Source organism: Pseudophryne corroboree, chromosome 5 (assembly GCF_028390025.1).
Source record: "Pseudophryne corroboree isolate aPseCor3 chromosome 5, aPseCor3.hap2, whole genome shotgun sequence".
In the NCBI taxonomy this organism is placed as follows: Eukaryota; Metazoa; Chordata; class Amphibia; order Anura; family Myobatrachidae; genus Pseudophryne; species Pseudophryne corroboree.
Genome location: NC_086448.1, coordinates 148,682,560 through 148,705,579, shown reverse-complemented (window position 1 = coordinate 148,705,579; position 23,020 = coordinate 148,682,560). Strand labels below are relative to the sequence as shown.

At 43.6% G+C, this 23,020-nt stretch overlaps 1 protein-coding gene across 4 annotated transcripts in view; it reads left to right on the top strand.

Annotated features, from left to right (window-relative positions):
• Positions 1–17,833, top strand: part of PLCD1 (phospholipase C delta 1) — a 324,945-nt gene extending 307,112 nt beyond the window's left edge. For all 4 annotated transcript variants that reach the window (XM_063921791.1, XM_063921790.1, XM_063921789.1 and 1 more), the window contains 3 exons: positions 236–368; positions 3,938–4,087; positions 14,424–17,833. In XM_063921791.1, the coding sequence (XP_063777861.1) occupies positions 236–368; positions 3,938–4,087; positions 14,424–14,518 (378 nt within the window). In that variant the 3' untranslated portion in view covers positions 14,519–17,833. The remainder of the gene's footprint in view (positions 1–235; positions 369–3,937; positions 4,088–14,423) is intronic.
• Positions 17,834–23,020: the final 5,187 nt, after the last annotated feature.

Below are 23,020 nucleotides of genomic sequence, written 5' to 3'. Positions count from 1 at the left end.
CATCGGTCAAACAGCGCAATATCCGGCTGTTTTTACCTACTGAAAGAGTTTCGGGGCTGATAGGATACCGCCCTAAGACTCCGATATGGAGGTTTATTGGGATGACATTTCTCCTCTGGACTCCAACTAGAGGAGAAATAGAAGCACTATAATGTACCTGCATTACTCTTTAGTACCTGTAGCACTAACGCTCTTTACACAGGGGGATTAATGTGCTGTCTTGATCAATATATAGGTGATCTCCGGACAGCAGCTCCCTAAACTGAACAAGAAGAAGAGCTCCATAGTGGACCCATTTGTCACGTTGGAGATATTTGGGGTGACACGGGACAATGATAAGAAGCAAACAAAAGTCATTGATAACAATGGTAAGAAATATATACTCCTTTACACACTAGGGTTTATTTTTTGGTGAGGACTCAGTTAACCTACAAGTATATTTTTGGAGTGTGGGAGGAAACCGGAGTACCCGGAGGAAAGTAAGGGGTGAATATACAAACTCCACACAGTTAGGGCCAGTTGTTTTTTTTGTCTCACATGCATGTTTAAAAAACACAGATTAAACATACTCCTAAATGCATATGACACACAGATAAACACAATGCAGTCCATCGCTCTGTTATATGTGCTAAAAAATAATTTTCATGTCTTGGTGTGTATGTAACCTTAGGAAGGAATTTCATTGCCTGCGGTCATTTTTTGGGCAGTAAAAATGTGACTACCGCAAATTTTTGGCAATCCAATTAGAGCCTGTTTTATCACCCAAAAAAGTACCTGTTTTCGGGGTGAAAACACATAGGATCCCTGATAAATTCACATACCTACTGTATGTGTTTTAACGATCGCGAAAGCAGGGCACATATTGGGGATTTTTTTTCTGGACCTCGGCAGGTCCCAACAAAAAAATTCCAGATAAATGCCGGCATCGATCTGCCTTTAGTGCTAATTGGATAGCCCTGGGGAATCAATTAGCCAGCTATAAATTACCGCTAGCAGTTGAATTCCCCTCTTAATCTGGTTGCTGAACTCCAAAACCACATTCGTTAGATGTGATATGTGTTGTGACTGCTGCACTCACTGCAGGCAATATATCCCGTATACGGGGAAAGCAATTCTCCTTTATGGAACTGGTGGCTGGAGCTGATATAACTGAAGAAAGTGAAAGTGTACCAACACTGGTATTTATTATTACTACCTGCAGAAAGTTCAGTTCTACGGTCAGTTCTATAAAACACGAGTTGTAATATTTGATAGCTATACAGAAAATGGATATAAATACATCTGTGTGGTAAATAAACAATAGGAGAACACGGTTGGCACCCACTCTAGTTCAACTAATACACATTTCTCACATAGCCTTTGAACCCAGGTTTTTGCTGGGTCTTGCGTATCTGCCCGGGTCTCATCTATGTGTGTAGCGTCCGCTATAAGCCGGAAGAGCCAGGTCCAGTGTGAACGGTGACTATCCAGGAATAACCTGGGTCTGTCACCATGTGTGAAAAGTATTGAGATCCTGGCTTCAACCCGTGCTCAGTGTCCGGGGTCTGAGCTGGATTAAAGCCAGGATTTTTGTGTGATAGAGGTATTCCTTCTACTCGATGATCCACAATGAGAGGCTGGAACTATAGGATCTTGCTCAAGGTTACAACAAGGACAGCCGCCAAATGAATTTGTGGCATGTGATCTTCCTTATCATTTATAATTATATTGTCAATGTTCTAGATTGTTAAATGCAGGTCTAGTTTTAGCCAAGAGAAAGCTATGGTCCGCTTGGCTATAGACAAAATGTGACTCTGTTTAGCCTGACTGCTATTCAGGAGGTCCGTCCACAGGGTTATAAACTCACATCCCAGCTTTCTCCCTGCTGAATGTTGATGTGTCTTTACAGAAAGTTTTTGCCAAAGGGTAAATCCCCCCAAATGTTTCATATCTCCCTAATTTTCCACATCCCAGGAAACATAGGGGGCAGATGAAGCTTGTACGCTCTCATTGGTGCAATGCTGATGTGTGAGGAATCTTCCTTTATAATGACCTGTCTGTAGAGCTGGGAATTTCTTATTCCATGCACTGTATTTTCTGCAGGAAGCTCCCTTCTAGGTTCATATTCACAGCAGATTTCTATCTTGTATCAGCAGAAGCAATGTGGTTGATGGGTAGTGTCATGATTAATTGTATTACTTGTAGCTGTAAATCTCTGTAGCGGGAATGACCTTATTATACTGAAGTGAAGTTACATTAGTACCATTCCATGAGGTGTAAAAGTGTCCCTGTGTTTTCCACCCAACAATCTCCCCATCTGTAAATGCAGAAGCAGTATCTGGTTTATGATACAAGGCTGCAATAAGTGGCAAGAGGTGGAATATGGCATTTTGTGTATGCCGCAGTATGTTGGTGGTGGTCTGAGCGTGGCGATCACAGGAAGGGAGACCAGTGCAGTTGGTATGTCCTGATGGTATACCAGAGATAAGGGAAGCAGATTCATATTCCTCAATGCTATACGGGCTTCAGGAATCTCCCACGCTAGCAGTTCCATATCACTTGTAATATGCTAAAGTGATAAAGGGCAGGCTAGGGGAACATGGGCCGAAACTATGGGTGTGGCCAGGTGAGTATATCTGTAATACATTCAGTGAAAGTTTATATTCATCCCCAGTCTAGCCAATAATAACCATTTTCAAATGCTTCTTCTGTCTTGTGGAATAACCGCAACACCGCTATATTCATATATAACAGCAGCACAGAGGACCTTTCATCTTTCTGCGCTCTGTATAATGTTGCGCACTCTGTGTATAAAACTTGTTTAGATAAACTGATGCGTTTCAGTATCTTTTGTTTATTTGGAACACTTGATGATCTGCGTTTCCATCAGCCGACAGGTTTCCCTCTTACTCCTGAGCCTCCAGCAATCTCTCCCTGACTAATAATTGCAGCGTTAGTGTAGATAGGACTCATGGCCGTGTATACTTGGGTTAATAAGTCTGATTGTGTTACAATGAGCTTTGTCAATGTTCCAGATCTCTCATATCATTTCTGTTAGTGGCTTGTGATGTTTTCACCAGAAACCCATCCCAGGATAGTACAGTAACTGGGACTATTCAAGGCTCATTTTCTTATTGCTACTGATATCATTGTCTTACTGTGTAATGTGTGTTAAATCATTTTATATTGTATTATTTATTCATACCATTGTATTTTTCCTTTACTGCGCTACAACCACTTGGTGGCGCCATTCTGTATACATTAAAGATAAAATAGTTTATACACTTTAAGAGTACATAGAAATTGAAACATAGAATTTGACGGCAGATAAGAACCACTTGGCCCATCTAGTCTGCCTTTTTTTTTTATCCTTTAGGCAATCTCAACCCTTTTTGAACCTTAATTCTTTGTAAGGATATTCATATGTCTATCCTAAGCATGTTTAAATTGCTCTACAGTCTTAACCTCTATCACCTCTGATGGGAGGCTATTCCACTTATCCACTACCCTTTCTGTGAAGTAATTTTTCCTTAAATTTCCCCTGAACCTCCCCCCCTCCAGTCTCAGTGTATGTCCTTGAGTTCTAATACTTCTCTTCCTTTGAAGAATGTTTCCCTCCTGAACTTTGTTAAGACCCTTGATGTATTTGAAAGTTTCTATCATGTCCCCCCTTTCCCTTCTCTCCTCCAAACTATACATGTTAAGATCTTTCAGCCTTTCCGGGTAAGTTTTGTGATGTAGGAGTACTGTAGATTACTGCGTTTTCTGTGATATTACTTCTACACTGACCCTATGTCACGGCATATTCTGATAATGTGCTGTGTGTACAGCACTACGCTAAATAATGTTTTATAATATACTTGTTTTATCACTGTATTATTTATGTCTGTGCCGTGTGTTACTTAGAAGCAGATTCTTCCCACAAGTCCATTAATTGTTTGTTATCGTCTGTGTTCAGGGTTTAACCCCATTTGGGATGAGCGTTTTAATTTTGAAATTGATGTCCCTGCCCTCGCTCTGGTGCGATTCCTAGTGGAGGACTATGACACCGCGTCACGTAATGACTTTGTGGGGCAGTACACCGCTCCGATCACCAGTTTACAGCTAGGTAAGAAAACCACCTTATTTTTATTCATTAGGTAAAATAAACCTCTGGTTTGGGCTTTGTTTTCTAAATACATTTGTCAGGAAATCTGGACATAAGTAAAAGACTGGTGTTATAAACTGGAAGCTATAAGTCATATATTATCAATAATCACTGGCTGTCTGGATTCCCAAAACTGACACTATGCTGCTGGCAAACCATAGTTTACTTTCCAGATGGCCAGACCAGCTTCTGAGGCTGCAGCTTACCACAGCGCTGTCATCGTGCAGGGAGGCTGAGCGACTGCACTAACCTGACCCACAAGGCTGGACTGTGTAATATATCTGTTACCCTGATAGACAGGGCCTGATTCCGAGTTATACGCTGCTACGACCTCTTTAGCATATTTTCTCTGACGTCCTAGTGGATGCTGGGACTCCGTCAGGACCATGGGGAATAGCGGCTCCGCAGGAGACAGGGAATAGCGGCTCCGCAGGAGACTGGGCACATCTAAAGAAAGCTTTAGGACTATCTGGTGTGCACTGGCTCCTCCCCCTATGACCCTCCTCCAAGCCCCAGTTAGATCTCTGTGCCCGAACGAGAAGGGTGCACACTAGGGGCTCTCCTGAGCTTCTTAGTGAAAGTTTTAGTTTAGGTTTTTTATTTTCAGTGAGACCTGCTGGCAACAGGCTCACTGCATCGAGGGACTAAGGGGAGAAGAAGCGAACTCACCTGCGTGCAGAGTGGATTGGGCTTCTTAGGCTACTGGACATTAGCTCCAGAGGGACGATCACAGGCCCAGCCATGGATGGGTCCCAGAGCCGCGCCGCCGGCCCCCTTACAGAGCCAGAAGACAGAAGAGGTCCGGAAAATCGGCGGCAGAAGACATCCTGTCTTCACCAAGGTAGCACACAGCACTGCAGCTGTGCGCCATTGCTCCTCAGCACACTTCGGTCACTGAGGGTGCAGGGCGCTAGGGGGGGCGCCCTGAGCAGCAATAAAAATACCTTGGCTGGCGAAAATACATCACATATAGCCCCCAGGGCTATATGGATGAATTTTAACCCCTGCCAGAATCCATAAAAAAGCAGGAGAAAAGTCCGCGAAAAAGGGGCGGAGCCTATCTCCTCAGCACACTGGCGCCATTTTCCCTCACAGCTCAGTTGGAGGGAAGCTCCCCTGGCTCTCCCCTGCAGTCACTACCCTACAGAAAGGGTTAAAAAAGAGAGGGGGGCACTAATTAGGCGCAGTATTAACAATACAGCAGCTATAAGGGGAAAAACACTTATATAAGGTTATCCCTGTATATATATAGCGCTTTGGTGTGTGCTGGCAAACTCTCCCTCTGTCTCCCCAAAGGGCTAGTGGGGTCCTGTCCTCTATCAGAGCATTCCCTGTGTGTGTGCTGTATGTCGGTACGTTGGTGTCGACATGTATGAGGAGAAAAATGATGTGGAGACGGAGCAGATTGCCTGTAATAGTGATGTCACCCCCTAGGGGGTCGACACCTGAGTGGATGAACTGTTGGAAGGAATTACGTGACAGTGTCAGCTCTGTATAAAAGACAGTGGTTGACATGAGACAGCCGGCTACTCAGCTTGTGCCTGTCCAGACGTCTCATAGGCCGTCAGGGGCTCTAAAGCGCCCGTTACCTCAGATGGCAAATATAGATGCCGACACGGATACTGACTCCAGTGTCGACGGTGAAGAGACAAATGTGACTTCCAGTAGGGCCACACGTTACATGATTGAGGCAATGAAAAATGTTTTACACATTTCTGATAATACGAGTACCACCAAAAAGGGGTATTATGTTCGGTGAGGAAAAACTACCTGTAGTTTTCCTGAATCTGAGAAATTAAATGAGGTGTGTGATGATGCGTGGTTTTCCCCCGATAACAACTGATAATTTCTAAAATGTTATTGGCATTATATCCTTTACCGCCAGAGGTTAGGGTGCGTTGGGAAACACCCCCTAGGGTGGATAAAGCGCTCACACGCTTGTAAGGGCTCTACCCTCTCCTGAGATGGCCGCCCTTAAGGATCCTGCTGATAGAAAGCAGGAGGGTATCCTAAAATGTATTTACACACATACTGGTGTTATACTGCGACCAGCAATCGCCTCAGCCTGGATGTGCAGTGCTGGGTTGGCGTAGTCGGATTCCCTGACTGAAAATATTGATACTCTAGATAGGGACAGTATATTTTTGCCTATAGAGCATTTAAAAGATGCATTTCTATATATGCGTGATGCACAGCGGAATATTTGCCGACTGGCATCAAGTCTAAGTGCCAAAGAGGCCAAATTTATTATCATAGAAGACCCAACTATACCTGTGATCTACGTACTACCAAAAGTACATAAGAGCCTTACTGATCCCCCGGGTAGGCCAATTATATCGGGAGTTCAATCTCTGACATCAAATCTGTCTAAGTTCATTGATTATATCCTGCAACCCTTGGTATCCAGGAATAGATCACACTTGAAGGATACAAAGAATTTCCTTAAACTGTTGGAATCTGTACAGTGGAAGGAAGGTGACATCCTAGTGACAGCTGATGTCAGTTCCCTCTACACCGTTATCGATCATGATGACGGTGTGGAGGCGGTCACTTATTTTCTGGATCAGTCCAACCATACAAAGGATCTAAAGGAGCTGATTATAGAGGGAATTAAGTTTATCCTCAATAATAATTTCTTTTTATTTCAGGATCAATTTTACATCCAGAAAACGGGCACGGCTATGGGCACCAGATTCGCTCCTAGCTATGCCAACCTGTTCCTTGGTTTATGGGAACTAAACACGGTTTGGTCAAATAATAGCTATGGAGCGAATCTGGTGTCCTATGCCAGGTATATTGATGATATTTTCTTTTTATGGAGAGGTGGAGTCGAAACACTTAACTCTTTCTGTACTTTGTTGAACACGAATGATAAGAATATTGTCTTATCATTTGAAAAGAGTGGGGAATCCATCAATTTCCTTGATATTACTGTCTATATTAAAGAGGGCCAGTTACACACCATGACCTACTCCAAACCCACTGATTCGAGGTCATATATAGCAGCCAGTAGTTGTCACCACAACAACTGGCTGGATTCTATCCCCATCAGTCAACTAAAAAGAGTCAGGAGGAATTGTACGGAGGATAATATTTTTGAAGCACAGGCAAAAGAAATGAATGAAAAATTTAGGGCATGCGGCTACAATAAGGGCACTATTGAAAAAGCCCATTCCGAAGTAAGAAACACCACACGTAAGGATCTCCTGAAAGATAATATTATAAAGACCACTACAGACAATAAATATGAATGGGCTTTCATCACCCAGTTTAACCAAAGTCATCAAGAAATCGAGAAGATTTTCAAAAGACATTGGGGTCTGCTAAAGAAGGATCCGGTGATTGGACCCCTTGTCCCCAATAGACCCATCCATATCTACCGCAGGGCTCCCAATTTAAAAAATAAATTGGTCTCCAGTGCTATGCCCTCGACGAAATCCCAGTCTAGAATTGTGTCCCAGGGGTTTTACAGATGCGGTAATTGTATGGGCTGCAGACATATTAAAAGTGAAGGAAAAAGCAAAATTGAAAATATCCATATAAATGAGAAAAAAGTGAATATTACAGATTTTATCACTTGTGACAGTAAAAATGTCATTTACGCTATTAAATGCAGCTGTAATTTATTTTATATTGGGCGGACCTCTAGACCCTTGAAGGTTCGCCTGGGGGAGCACATTAGAAACATTAAAAAAGGCCTTCTAACCCATTCTTTGTCTGCTCATTTTAAAACCAAACATAATTGTTTGGTCACAGAAATATCAGGCTTTTATGGAATTAGACAGGTCAAAGGAAACGGAAGGAATAAAGACCTCAATACACTTCTAGCTAAGTCGGAAATGAAATGTATTTTTATGTATGACACCTTAAGTCCAGGTGGTCTGAACTGCGATTTTGAGCTTAAATGGTTCCTTGACTGATGTGCTAAATTAATATGCGACTTTGAGCTTTATCTATTAATGCAACATTTTCATAAAAGTGTTACCCCAGATCTGTTTAGAAAGTCTGTAGTTTCTATTTTTTCCACTAATTCCTGTTTCTCTTTGTTTTACGTTTATATTAGCTACTCATAATATGTATGAAAAGAAACCAAAAACACGGCTGGTTTCCATGGTGACCGTTTCAGAGTGCTTTCTAACCTATGAAATGGCCGCGCCGGTTCCCCTTCTAAACTACAAACCCCAGAATCCCTGAAAACGGAAATAGAAGACGGCGATACGTCACTTCCGCCGTCTGTCTCTCCAAACGGAACAAACCTTCAGGGATTATTTTCTGGGGAAGTTTCACCAGCAGCGGTGCAACACAATATCCGGTGGAAACACCATATATGGTCATGTAGTAGTCCACTATGGAAACTACATTACCCAGAATTCCAAGCTCCGTTTTTTAATGGAGAAGAAAATATGTTTTAAAGTGTTTTTCCTGCTGTACTTTTTCACCATGCATGATACTAGTGTTTATGTATATGTTATTATGAATTTGTGTGATGAATAATCATGTTTTTAAACAAAATTAATTTTCATTGTAATTAATGATGTCATTTCCGGCTACTCATTCATTGGATGTTCATAGCATAAATATGCTTACTCCTCACAGTGCAGATAGTTCATGATTAAGGTCCATTCGAGACCGAAACGCGTCGGACGACTGTACTGTGAGTAGTTTTTCTGGAAAAAGGGAATAATCACGCCGATTATTATCTCAAATTTTGCCTTTGGAATTTTTATTGTACTTTTAAATTTTTACTTTTTTATTTTTTCTGTCACCATGTGTGGTGATTTCTTTGTATGAATTTGGACTATGTCTGGAATAAAAAACCTGTTTTAGAAAGAATGATTTTTTTTATGACTCTGGTCTGGCATTTGGGAGAAAGAGTTCCTTTTCCTCTTGTGGATCCACCAAAGGGATACCAGTGAATCTATTTAAAGAAACCTTTATAGGAGTCATTCATCGTTTACTGAGTGAGTTGGGGTACGCACCTGAGGATTTTTGTTGATATAAAGAAACCGTTATATGAATGTTCTGGCTTTGCTCTGTGTAAGTGAGGGTACGCATTGAAATTGCCTCAGACGCTACCCCTACGTGTTTACAGTACCCCATGTGGTGTGAGATTCAGGCACGCTTAATTACGTGAACCTAACCTGAGGGGATTGGTGAAAAAAACTAGCAATAAAGATACCTTTACGGGAACCCACTTACTTGTTTCTGTGTGAGTGGGGTACGCCCTTAAAAACTTTCATTGTGTGGAATTCTCGATTCTAGCTGTTGTAAACGGTGCTACACATTTTTTTTCTCTCTTATTTCTCTCCATTTTGACATGAACTGGGAGCCATTTATAACGAGAAGATTCACCTGAACGAAAGGACTCATAGGCCTGCATAACCTGGAGAAGACATCGTATACCCATTTGACAAGGGATGTGTTAAGTTTCATTACCTTTTTCTTTTTTTACGCGCCCTGGACACAGATAAATACCAACACTTGCTTCTTCTATATCAAGTCTAAGTGCGTTGTCCATTTCTACCAGTAGAGGGTTATGGACACGTCAGTGGTCAGGTGATGCGTATTCCAAACGGCATTTGGAAGTATTGCCTTAATAAGGGGAGGAGTTATTTGGGGTCGGTCTTTCAGACCTGGTGGCCACGGCAACAGCTGGGAAATCCACGTTTGTACCCCAGGTCGCCTCTCAACATGAGAAGACGCCGTATTATCAGGCGCAGTCTTTTCGTGGACAAGCGGGCAAAATGTTCCTCATTTCTGCCCCGTGACAGAGGGAGAGGAAAAAGGCTGCAGAAATCAGCCAGTTCCCAGGAACAGAAACCCTCTCCCGCCTCTGCCAAGCCCTCAGTATGACGCTGGGGCTTTACAAGCAGAATCAGGCACGGTGGGGGGCCCGTCTCAATGAATTTCAGCGCGCAGTGGGCTCACTCGCAAGTAGACCCCTGGATCCTTCAGGTGATATCTCAGGGGTACAAATTAGAATTCGAGACGTCTCCCCCTCGCCGTTTTCCTTAAGTCGGCTTTACCGATGTCTCCTTCTGACAGGGAGACAGTTTTGGAAGCCATTCACAAGCTGTATTCCCAGCAGGTGATAATCAAGGTACCCCTCCTGCAACAGGGAACGGGGTATTATTCCACACTGTTGTGGTACCGAAGCCGGACGGCTCGGTGAGACCGATTCTAAATCTAAAATCTTTGAACACTTACATACAGAGGTTCAAATTCAAGATTGAGTCACTCAGAGCAGTGATTGCGAACCTGGAAGAAGGGGACTACATGATGTCTCGGGACATCAAGGATGCTTACCTTCATGTCAAAATTTACCCTTCTCACCAAGGGTACCTCAGGTTTATGGTACAGAACTGTCACTATCAGTTCAGACGCTGCCGTATGGATGGTCCACGGCACCCCGGGTCTTTACCAAGGTAATGGCCGAAATGATGATATTCCTTCGAAGGAAGGGAATTTTAGTTATCCCTTACTTGGACGATTCCCTGATAAGGGTAAGATCCAGGGAACAGTTGGAGGTCGGTGTAGCACTATCTCAGGTAGTGTTGCGGCAGCACGATTGGATTCTCAATATTCCAAAATCGCAGCTGGTTCCGACGACTTGTCTTCGGTTCCTAGGGATGATCCTGGACACAGTCCAGAAAAAGGTGTTTCTCCCGGAGGGGAAAGACAGGGAGTTATCCGAGCTACTCAGGAACCTCCTAAAACCGAGCCAAGTCTCAGTGCATCAATGCACAAGGGTTCTGGGTAAAATGGTGGCTTCCTACGAAGCAATCCCATTCGGCAGATTCCACGCAAGAACTTTCCAGTGGGACCTGCTGGACAAATGGTCCGGGTCGCATCTTCAGATGCATCAGCGGATAACCCTGTCACCAAGGACAAGGGTGTCCCTCCTGTGGTGGTTGCAGAGTGCTCATCTTCTAGAGGGCCGCAGATTCGGCATTCAGGACTGGGTCCTGGTGACCACGGATGCCAGCCTGCGAGGCTGGGGAGCAGTCACACAGGGAAGGAATATCCAGGGCTTATGGTCAAGCCTGGAGACATCACTTCACATAAATATCCTGAAGCTAAGGGCCATTTACAATGCTCTAAGCTTAGCAAGACCTCTGCTTCAAGGTCAGCCGGTGTTGATCCAGTCGGACAACATCACGGCAGTCACCCACGTAAACAGACAGGGTGGCACAAGAAGCAGGAGGGCAATGGCAGAAGCTGCAAGGATTCTTCGCTGGGCGGAAAATCATGTGATAGCACTGTCAGCAGTATTCATTCCGGGAGTGGACAACTGGGAAGCAGACTTCCTCAGCACGACCTCCACCCGGGAGAGTGGGGACTTCACCCAGAAGTCTTCCACATGATTATAAACCGTTGGGAAAAACTCGACAGGTATTGCGCCAGGTCAAGGGACCCTCAGGCAATAGCTGTAGACGCTCTGGTAACACCGTGGGTGTACCAGTCAGTGTATGTGTTCCCTCCTCTGCCTCTCATACCCAAGGTACTGAGATTGATAAGATGGAGAGGAGTAAGCACTATATTCGTGGCTCCGGATTGGCCAAGAAGGACTTGGTAACCGAAACTTCAAGAGATGCTCACGGAGGATCCGTGGCCTCTATCTCTAAGAAGGGACCTGCTCCAACAAGGACCCTGTCTGTTCCAAGACTTACCGCGGCTGCGTTTGACGGCATGGCGGTTGAACGCCGGATCCTGAAGGAAAAAAGGCATTCCGGATGAAGTCATCCCTATCCTGATCAAAGCCAGGAAGGATGTAACCGCAAAACATTATCACCGCATTTGGCGAAAATATGTTGCGTGGTGCGAGGCCAGTAAGGCCCGACGGAGGAAATTCAACTGGGTCGATTCCTACATTTCCTGCAAACAGGAGTGTCTATGGGCCTGAAATTGGGGTCCATTAAGGTTCAAATTTCGGCCCTGTCAATTTTCTTCCAAAAAGAACTAGCTTCAGTCCCTGAAGTTCAGACGTTTGTAAAAAGGGGTACTGCATATACAGCCTCCTTTTGTGCCTCCAGTGGCACTTTGGGATCTCAATGTAGTTTTTTGGGTTCCAAAAGTCACATTGGTTTGAACCACTTAAATCTGTGGAGTTAAAATATCTCACATGGAAAGTGGTCATGCTGTTGGCCCTGGCCTGGGCCAGGCGCGTGTCAGAATTGGCGGCTTTATCCTGTAAAAGCCCTTATCTGATTTTCCATTCGGACAGGGCGGAATTGAGGACTCGTCCTCAGTTTCTCCCTAAGGTGGTTTCAGCGTTTCACCTGAACCAACCTATTGTGGTGCCTGCGGCTACTAGGGACTTGGAGGACTCCAAGTTGCTAGACGTTGTCAGGGCCCTGAAAATATGTTTCCAGGACGGCTGGAGTCAGAAAATCTGACTCGCTGTTTATCCTGTATGCACCCAACAAGCTGGGTGCTCCTGCTTCTAAGCAGACTATTGCTCGTTGGATTTGTAGTACAATTCAGCTTGCACATTCTGTGGCAGGCCTGCCACAGCCAAAAATCTGTAAATGCCCACTCCACAAGGAAGGTGGGCTCATCTTGGGCGGCTGCCCGAGGGGTCTCGGCTTTACAACTTTGCCGAGCAGCTACTTGGTCAGGAGCAAATACGTTTGTAAAATTCTACAAAATTGATACCCTGGCTGAGGAGGACCTGGAGTTCTCTCAATTGGTGCTGCAGAGTCATCCGCACTCTCCCGCCCGTTTGGGAGCTTTGGTATAATCCCCATGGTCCTTACGGAGTCCCCAGCATCCACTTAGGATGTTAGAGAAAATAAGAATTTACTTACCGATAATTCTATTTCTCGTAGTCCGTAGTGGATGCTGGGCGCCCATCCCAAGTGCGGATTGTCTGCAATACTAGTACATAGTTATTGTTACCAAAAAATCGGGTTATTGCTGTAGTGAGCCATCTTTTCTAGAGGCTCCTCTGTTATCATGCTGTTAACTGGGTTCAGATCACAAGTTGTACAGTGTGATTGGTGTGGCTGGTATGAGTCTTACCCGGGATTCAAAATCCTTCCTTATTGTGTACGCTCGTCCGGGCACAGTATCCTAACTGGGGCTTGGAGGAGGGTCATAGGGGGAGGAGCCAGTGCACACCAGATAGTCCTAAAGCTTTCTTTAGATGTGCCCAGTCTCCTGCGGAGCCGCTATTCCCTGTCTCCTGCGGAGCCGCTATTCCCCATGGTCCTGACGGAGTCCCAGCATCCACTACGGACTACGAGAAATAGAATTATTGGTAAGTAAATTCTTATTTTTCCATAGTTGCGTCTGTAACTGCATCAGCCCTTCCCATGAAGGTGTAAGGACTGAGAGCGCACTTTGAGCGTCTTTAGAGATTGTATTATAGCTTGGTGCGTCTTTAGACGCCACCATGAATCGTACTATTGAAACTTTCATAAGCCCTATGTAAGGTGCAGATTTTCCATCCAAATATGGCCTTCACTGTGAGTTATTAAGCACATCGGTACGCAACCACTTCAGCAACACTCCCATAACGCCATAAGATGGGCAATTTTCATGCCTCTCAGTAGCCACCTACCAGTCACCACCCAGGAACACCCAGCATATTTCCAATTAATTTCAGGTACCCTACATCATAATCTGCCAATGACACCAGGCAACCATCTTCCCTTACCACCACCTCCCTCTTCTGTATCCTGGGTTTCCTCATGCACCTATATTATGGAAGATACCGCAAAGGTTCATACATCTCTTTAGTTACGCTGATCAGGTGTTCCATGTAGTCAGGAATTATAGCCCTTTGTTTGCCTGCACCCGCTCTGCCCGTCTTAGTGATCACATGTGACTGCTCCACTGCACAGATCCATGAGAGTGTAAGCTCAGGTGAACCCATCCCTCTCACCATTTGTTTTATTGTTTTTGTGTTCATCATGACAGGTTGTGTTCTACAGTACCACATAATGCAACACACTATATAAAGGATGGTAATATTAACAGTAAACTTCCATTTTATAACCTACCACCAGTGTTGGGTATTTTGTTACTTTTAAGAGGATCATAGTTAAACCATATACTTACTGATTTATTATTCAGCAATTTAATTTGCGCTTTAATAAAGGTTACGTTGTAACTTGAAATTGCCCTCTGTGATGTCCATTAGTATAAGCAGGAAGGACAGGAAAATCTCTTTACATTGGTTGTTGTGCAGCGTTTGTGCAGTTGTCATATGTCCATTCTGTGAATATTACAGTTCTATACATTGTTTCTCCTTTAGTTATCTGTAAGGATTAAACATTTGCTCATCTTCACGCAGGCTATCGGCACATCCACCTCCTGAATAAGAATGGGGATGTTCTCCCCTCTGCCACTCTATTTGTGCACATTATGCTGCAAGAAAGCAAAGGCTGACGGAAGACTGCAGTGTTTACAGCTTTTAGAGTTTTATTTTATTTTACTAACATTTTAGTTGCCTTTGTTTTAGGTCAGAATCATTTTTTTTTTTAAAGTTTTTATATTTTATTGTGTGAAATATTTCCTAATCTGATACTAGGAGAAGTTAATAACGAAGACCTAACCTATTTTTATAACTAAAATTATATATGAAAGCACTAGCAATCAGAATTTTATATTTACATAATTAATCAGTAAAGTATATAATAGAACGAAAAACACAACACCTGCCAACAGAATTCTGAGGAAGTCACTGATAAGATGTGGAGGCGGAGAAACGCGTAAATTGCCACATGCCTTACAGCACCTGGGTATTAAGCACGCCTAGGTGAAGCCTTCAGAAATTGGAACTAGTCTGCTCCGGAAATGGCTGCATAGTGAGGATAAGATCCAGCAGCCGGGAGACACACAGCTACAAACACTGCACTTTACTCCATATAAGTAAGACATAGCTATAATCTTACTTTTAACTATTCTTATCTGCTGCTCTACTACATTTAAATACAAATCCCTGGCCAGGATGTGAGACAACTAACAGATTAAAAGTCAGATGTATTAAGCCTTGTGAAGTGTTAAATCAGTGATAAGTGGAAGGTGATAATGCATCAGCCAATCAGCTCTTAACTGCCATTTTTTCAAATCTGTAATAATTGGCTGCTGCTTTATCACCTTCCACTTATCACTGCTTTATCCCTTCTCCAGGCTGAATACATCTACCCCGGTGTGAACTAATTCATATTAGGGGGGGAATTCAAATGTTTAAAAAGTCGGTTGGGTGTCTGTTTTTTCCTGTCTATTAGATAGGAAAAAACAGACACCCAACTGACTTTTCAAACAATTGAATATCCCCCTAAGTCTGCTTTATTAACAACAATTGACTATAACAAAAATGCTTTTTGCCGCTTTAGTTGGAAAGGAAAAATGATCCATCTCTTCATTGTGGACACTTTTCCGAGTCTTGTTTATGTGGATTTTTGTATTTTTCTGTTTCAGTAGGTGAATGTTTAGTAATATCGGCCGGTGTTGTGTTTTATTATATTATATATTTTATTGATTAATTATGTAAAAAGAAAAATTCTGATTGCTAGTGCTTTCATGTATAATTAGTTTTCTTTTATATATGTGGGTTGAGTATCCCCTGGGTTGAAAGCAGCAAGTAAACAAGTTGCACTGAATACTGATTGGCGCCAGGATTATTCAGCTTTTTTCCAGGCTTTATTTTTATAAATATTGTAATATATTTTTATTTTTCAAGCTTAGTGATATTTTACAAACCCTTTAGAGTGCCACTGTATTTGCCTATTGAGGGCGCAGTATCATCTGTTGTACATTGATCTGAAAGGGAACTTTGTGCCAAAACCGCACTTTGCACATCCGTGATATCCCCATGTACCTTGGTAGGCCATCTATTAGAAAAGATAATTGTATCATCTTTTATCCTAATCAGAAACAAAACTTTTGTGCCTTGCTAATTATCAATTTGGTAAAATTATTCTGTTACTGTGCATTTGATAGTCCACGCCTGATTAATTTTTATAATCTTCTATGCAAATTCCAGTAGCTCAGGTAATAATTTAAAAATACAATAGACGTACGCTAAAAGCCTTAGGCCCAGATTTATCAAGCCTCGGAGAGTGATAAATTGTACGGTGATAAAATTCCAGCCAATCAGCTCCTATCTGCCATGTTACAGGCTGTTTTTGAAAAATTATTGGTTGGTACTTTTTCACCGTGCAATTTATCACTCTCCCAAGGCTTGATAAATATGTGCCTTAGTATGATAACCTAGCTGCATGTGCCTCATGGGAACCTACCTTCTGGGATAGCATTACCTAAATTTCTGGTAACACATGTAAGTCTCATTACTGCCTTGGAATTACATTCAGTCACTGCAGATACATCAGATGTGCTGGTGATTTTATTACCTCATACTGTATGTGATCATTTATGCTAATCCCATCATTTATAGCAGTTTCTCAGCTCTGGTATTCGGGCGCCCACAACCTCTCCAGAATGGTCACAAGTGAATTAGTCTATAGATTGGGTCAGTGGTTCTCACAATCCTCGTGACCCATTGCAGAACCGTGATCCAGAGTTTTAGCATTGTAATTTTAGGTCTATCCATATAGTGCATTAATACTAAGGTAACATGTTATAAGCCAAGTAGTGTGTATTTTATGTTATTACACAGAAGTATACATTATTTATTTGTGCAAATAGTTCTTAACCTACTGTTATGTTCCCACAGAATAGGGGTCGTGGTTGAACACGTTTCACGTGTGCGGTTTCTTGTTTCCATAATGGGGTTTATTAGGGAACGTGCTCTACGTTCTTTTATCCATTAGGTGTGGTAAATAACCACGGTAACACTACAGCCTGTGTTCTGCATGCCATGTAAATGTATCTTACTACATATGTCAGGGAAATTAGTAGATTTACACCAGATGAGAAAACTACACTAATTGACTATAGCAGTGCTGTAATGATACAATCCAAAGGCATGCGGAGAGGCACGTTCTGGAGAAACGCGTTATCTGCGTCCATAGAATGGCTGTGTATACATGGATTAGTGTGCTGGAAGGCTGCAACATGTATGGAACCTTCTATGCTAATTCATCATTTTTTTTTATCATAGTCGGTAAAAGTAGAGGACACTACGACATGTAGGATGTACCCAGCATGTCATGGAGTTGGGACTGGCAGGCAAACCGTCCTCTGATCTATCCATTTAACTGCTGAACTAATCTACTGGCTTCCTTATACTGTAACTTACAAAATACCTTCTTCTAGAGATCTTCAGCCACCGATGGTAGTGGTTCTAGACAGCCTGTTTGATGTTCACTTTCAATACACTACATACAAGTAATATGACGCGTTTCACCCAAAGTTGATCAACTATGCAAGATTTTTTTTGGGGTGAACTTTTTGTACTCTTCTTCATATGTGTCTTCTTGCTCTTTTCTTTTACGTTGTAATATAATTATACGGGGGTCCAATCACACATCAATAAACCCTTGCCCAGTAGAACAAATATTGCCCATGTGAGCGGTCCTTAAGTGACATCACTACAGGCTGCTAATGTTTTAAGAAAATCACTGATGGAGTACAAGCAGATTAGCCGCTTGCTGGTTCAGGGACTTAAAAGTAACAATACACCATTGTGGGCAGTAGATAATATGCTGGTCGTCTAATGATGCATCTGTTCTTTATCAGGGCTCTGGATTAGTCTGTAGTAAATATCCAAAAGTTGGGACAGTAAAACCCCTTTTCCACCTCTGTAGCACGGGTCGCAGCCGTGTCGCCTGACACGGCTGCGACCCGTGCTACAGCCCCCTTTCCCACAGCGCTCACAACCCGGCATATTGGCGGGTTGGTGACACTGCTGCTGACATGGCAGGGGTGGTGCTGGGAGATCTCATGATCTCCCAGCGACGCCACACGGCTCCCGTTCACACTACACAGCTTACCGGGTTGAACACTTGTTCAATCCGGCAAGCTACCCGGGTAGGATTCCCGGATCACTTGATCCGGGAATTTGCAGGGGGACCCTTTTCCACTAGGGAAAAACACGATTAAAGCTAGTGGAAAAGGGATATTGGTAAACAAATGCCTTTGTGCCGTTTCATGTGTCACACTGTTTCATATGCCAGAAAATGTGCAATCTTATTGTAGTAAGTTAATGTCAATACTGTTGTATGTTCCTTTACACATAAGGCCTCTTGCAAAAAAGTTGACTCTTCCCTGCTGAATTCCTGGATCCTTCAGCTTGGGTGTGTTCCAGCATGTATTCCTTATTTGTTTTTTATGCAATGTTTAAAAATGTTGGCCTTGAAAATATGGAATACACATTTTGCAAATAAAATTTATTTGGCCTATTGTCTGTTGTGTTTTTGTGTCATTGTTCAACCCATTTGCTGCTGATGCTATTTTGACACTTTTCAGGCTGGTCACATTCCAACATCAATATCCACTTGTACTTATTGTGGGGGGGGGGTTGTTTGCTTTTCCCAGAATACTGTGAATTTTTAGAATGTAGAAGTTTGCTTTTTTCTCCTCACGTTGCAAAGCAAGTCTACTCAAAATGGCCAATACAACCTCAAAGTGCTTTGTTAATTGAAATTGCAAAAGAAAGTTAATCTTAATCAAATGTGTGAGGTTTTTTGTTTTTTGCTATTTACCACCACAAAATGATTTGTGGTCCTTCCTTCTGCATTCACCCGACTTTCCAAAACTAAAAAAAAAAAACAAATTCTACACACAGGCTTTCATGATAAAATCTGCACTTAGAATATAATACAGTTTTTCTTTTTTCATGTTTTAAGTGTTTTAAGTGTTGAATAAAATGCATAAAATACATGGTCGAGTCGCATTATTATAACCACCAGCTAATAGTCATGGTAACCGCCGTGTGCAGCTTGGACAGCAGCTAGACGGGTTGAAGTGTCGTTTTAGACACAGGTCTGGTAGCCCCCATGTTCAGTTTGACGGTGAGCTGCTCTACTGTGGCGACTCAGTCGGCCCTCACGCACTTTTATAGGCAACTTTCACCTCTCACATCAATGACACGTAGTTTCCAAGTCCGTTATATGCAATGGTGCAATTTGTCCAGTCACGATACACCTTCACCACAGCAGCAACTCTGATAAATCTCTCCTTTTACCCATGACGGCAACGGGTGATATGTGTGCAGACAGCCTATCGCACGCCTTATATACCCACCAAGCCAGCGCACGACACGTGACATACTTCGTGACATACTTCATGGGCTACGCGCAGCCGACATCAAATGTAGGCGGTGGTCATAAAAATGTGACTTGACCGTGTATGTGGGCATACCATTATGAAAAGCAGACAAACATACCCCATCAACTGTGGGGACACCTGCGTTAAATGATATTAGGATGGGGTATCCTGGGCATTAAGGACCACCCATTTGTGGACTTCTTAAAGCTTCTTGTAGTATAAGGTATTATTATCTGCTGATTACCAGTAAATAACGACTAAGGGGACACATTGTTTAAAAGAGATGACTGTTATAAATTATTTACTGTATGCAAGGAGAATGTGTTATCGAGTGAGCACACATGATCACCAGAATATACTACTCAGGGCCATTTAATTTTGAATGAATGGACTACCCTCTTTCAACTGAGGGTATACCGGAGTCTGTGGGTGGCAGAATGAAGGAGATAGAGCACTTTTAATGTCTTCTCCAGTTATTCACCAACAGGCTCAAAGCTTTGACTGTTCCCAGAATGCGCAGCGCCGCCTCCTCTATAACCCCGCCTCCCTGCACAGGAGCTCAGTTTTGTAGTTGGTGCTGCAGTAAGCAGGCAAACATAACAGAGGGGCTGCTCCAGGCAGCCCTAAGAAGAGCTTTTTTTTAAAGAAAAAAGTGAAGACGACAAGGGCAGCAGCAGTGGTAAATGTCAGAAGACATTCACTGCTGCAGCTCCAGCTCTCCCCAGCGGCGCTGTACACTCCCGAGCCCTGGTTGCCGGGTAACTACAGCAGGAGGCTCCGGTTTTCTTCACGTCAGGCACACACGACGGGCTCTCCGGGATCGCGTGGCCGCGTTTCGGGGGGTGGTGAGTGGGTCCCGCTTGCGGGACCCGGTCTTTATCTCGATCCGGCGCGGTCAGTGAGAGGCGGGCTGCGCGCGCTGGCGGTGGACACTGTGGCAGTACAGGCGATCCCACTAGATCACCAGGGCATAGGTGCAGGTCAGGTTTTCTCTCCAAACCATTTTCAGTAGCACACAGTACCTGGAAGTTTTGCCAGCAGGGGGATAAGGCTTAGACCTGAAGCCCCAGCCCCAGGGCGCCATTTCCCGCAAATGTTCCCGCCCTGGAGCTGCATATCTGTCTCTTCCTGTCAGTGTCTGGGCGCCATTATCTCTCAGCTTCACTGTTCCTGGGACTGCTTGGGCAAATCCTCCTGCGTAAAGCTGCCTGGTTGTCAGTGCTGTGACTTTACATGACACTTAAGTATTCTACCTGCCTTTTTAGACAGTGCTAGTTAAGAAAGAGTGCATTTAGTCAGGGTTTTCTAGTACAATTACCCTGTGATATACATCCAGTTCTTACTGTGCAGTGTTATATCTATTGACTATATAGCTATATATATATATATATATAAAAGCTAGTCCAGTGCAGTATTATTGTTAGTAATAACCTCTGCATTGTTCAAACTGTGACTATCTGTGTGTGCATTAGATAGCTGAGTGGTGTCCATTTCGTGTCTTTCACTCAACTTGCTATCCCTATATTCTATAACCTGAGGGGGCTTGGTGCGTCAGGTTTTATATTGATACAGGTTGAGTATCCCATATCCAAATATTCCGAAATACGGAATATTCCGAAATACGGACTTTTTTGAGTGAGAGAGAGATAGTGAAACCTTTGTTTTTTGATGGCTCAATGTACACAAACTTTGTTTAATACACACAGTTATTAAAAATATTGTATTAAATGACCTTCAGGCTGTGTGTATATGAAACATAAATGAATTGTGTGAATGTAGATACACTTTGTTCAATGCACAAAGTTACAAAAAATATTGGCTAAAATTACATTCCGGCTGTGTGTATAAGGTGTATATGTAACATAAATGCATTCTGTGCTTAGATTTAGGTCCCATCACCATGATATCTCATTATGGGATGCAATTATTCCAAAATACGGAAAAATCCGATATCCAAAATACCTCTGGTCCCAAGCATTTTGGATAAGGGATACTCAACCTGTATAGGATTTTCACAAAGATATACTTTAATATGTATTTTTCTCTGTGATTTCGTCACCATATCTCTCCTTTATCTCTGCTAGTGCTGACTACACTGCGCAGGGGTTTGGGTAAGAGGTATTGTGCTGCTGCCAAATTGTACTGTGTTACCTGATACTGCAAGTTATATCATGTCTGCTTCTGATTTAACGGTTCTGGGGCTGAACACACTGCCGGTGTTGCTGAAGCCACAGATCCCTATGAGGAAAATATAGCAGCTGTGGGATCTGGTTCTTGGGGCTCCTTGCCCCCCAGTGGGACTGTGGCAACGGAGGTACATAATGATTCACCGTGGACCGCTTTTTCCACACTTCTACATGTGCTAGTTAATAAACTAGCACCCCCTATGGGACCCCCAATGCCGGTACAACCGTATGTGGTCCCTGCAGCTAACCCGCCGTGGGTGGACGATTTATCTGCTCAATTGAAGAAGTTGAACCAGTCCCTGACTACTAAAAAGTCTGACCACCGCTCACCTAAGCCCAAGGGGTCCTCTAAGCGAGCGCTTGTCTCACAATCCACTGCTGTCACTGACACCTCGTCTGATGAAGACGGCACTTACACTGACCCCACAGGTTCTGACTCAGATACTCCTGATGGGGAGGGTAGTTCACATGTGGATGTTCCTGATCTTTTGGAGGCTTTTAAGTTAATTCTACAGATTATGGATGATCCCGAGCCATCCGTCCCTCCTAAGAAACCAGATAGGTTCAAGCGTCAGAAGGCGGTTAAACAAGTTTTACCTCACTCTGATTAACTAGTAGATATATGTCAGGAACCTTGGGAAAACCCGGGTACGAAGTTTGTGCCTCAAAAGAAGATGCTGGCTCGCTATCCCCTTGCACCAGAGCTGTCAAAGAATTGGGAAATGCCTCCTTCAGTAGACTCACATGTGGCTAGGATTGTGGTTTCCTCAGCTCTACCTGTCACTACCGTCACGTCTCTAAAAGAGCCTATGGATAAACGTGTGGAGGGTTGTCTTAAAGCGATTTACACCCTCACGGGTGCTGCACAAAGGCCCACTATTGCAGCAACATAGGCTGCAGAGGCTATTGAAGCATGGGCCTTGGAGTTAGAAGCTGAAATCTCTTCTGACCATGCTAGACAATGCTTATCATATATTGTCACAGCTCGCTATATTAAAGAGGCGGCTTCTGATGCCGGTATCCTAGCAGCCAAGGCCTCTACTATGTCAGTCCTGGCTCGCCGGATATTGTGGCTGAGATCCTGGTCTGTGGATCTGGACTCTAGAAAAACCCTGGAGGTACTCCCTTTCAAGGGAGATATTCTGTTTGGGGAGGACTTAAATAAGATAGTGGCTGACTTGGCTACTGCCAAAACTGCCTGTCTGCCAAGTACCGCTCCTTCTGTGTCGAAGGCTAAAGGTACTTCCTTTCGCCCCTTTCGTCCTTCAGGTAAAGCAAAAGGTCAGGCGTACAGCAAGAAGGCCCGCACTTCCAAACCTGGTAAGCCAAAGCCAAAAAGAGCCTTGGCGGCCCGTCAGCCAGCTTCCAAGACCGATAAGCCTGCCGCATGACGGGGCGGGCCTCCCCCTGGGGGATCCCAGGGTGGGGGGCAGGTTTCTAGGGTATACCCAGGAATGGTTGAAGACCACTTCAGATGCCTGGGTACGGGAAGTCGTCACTCGAGGTTACGCCATAGACTTCAAAAACCGAC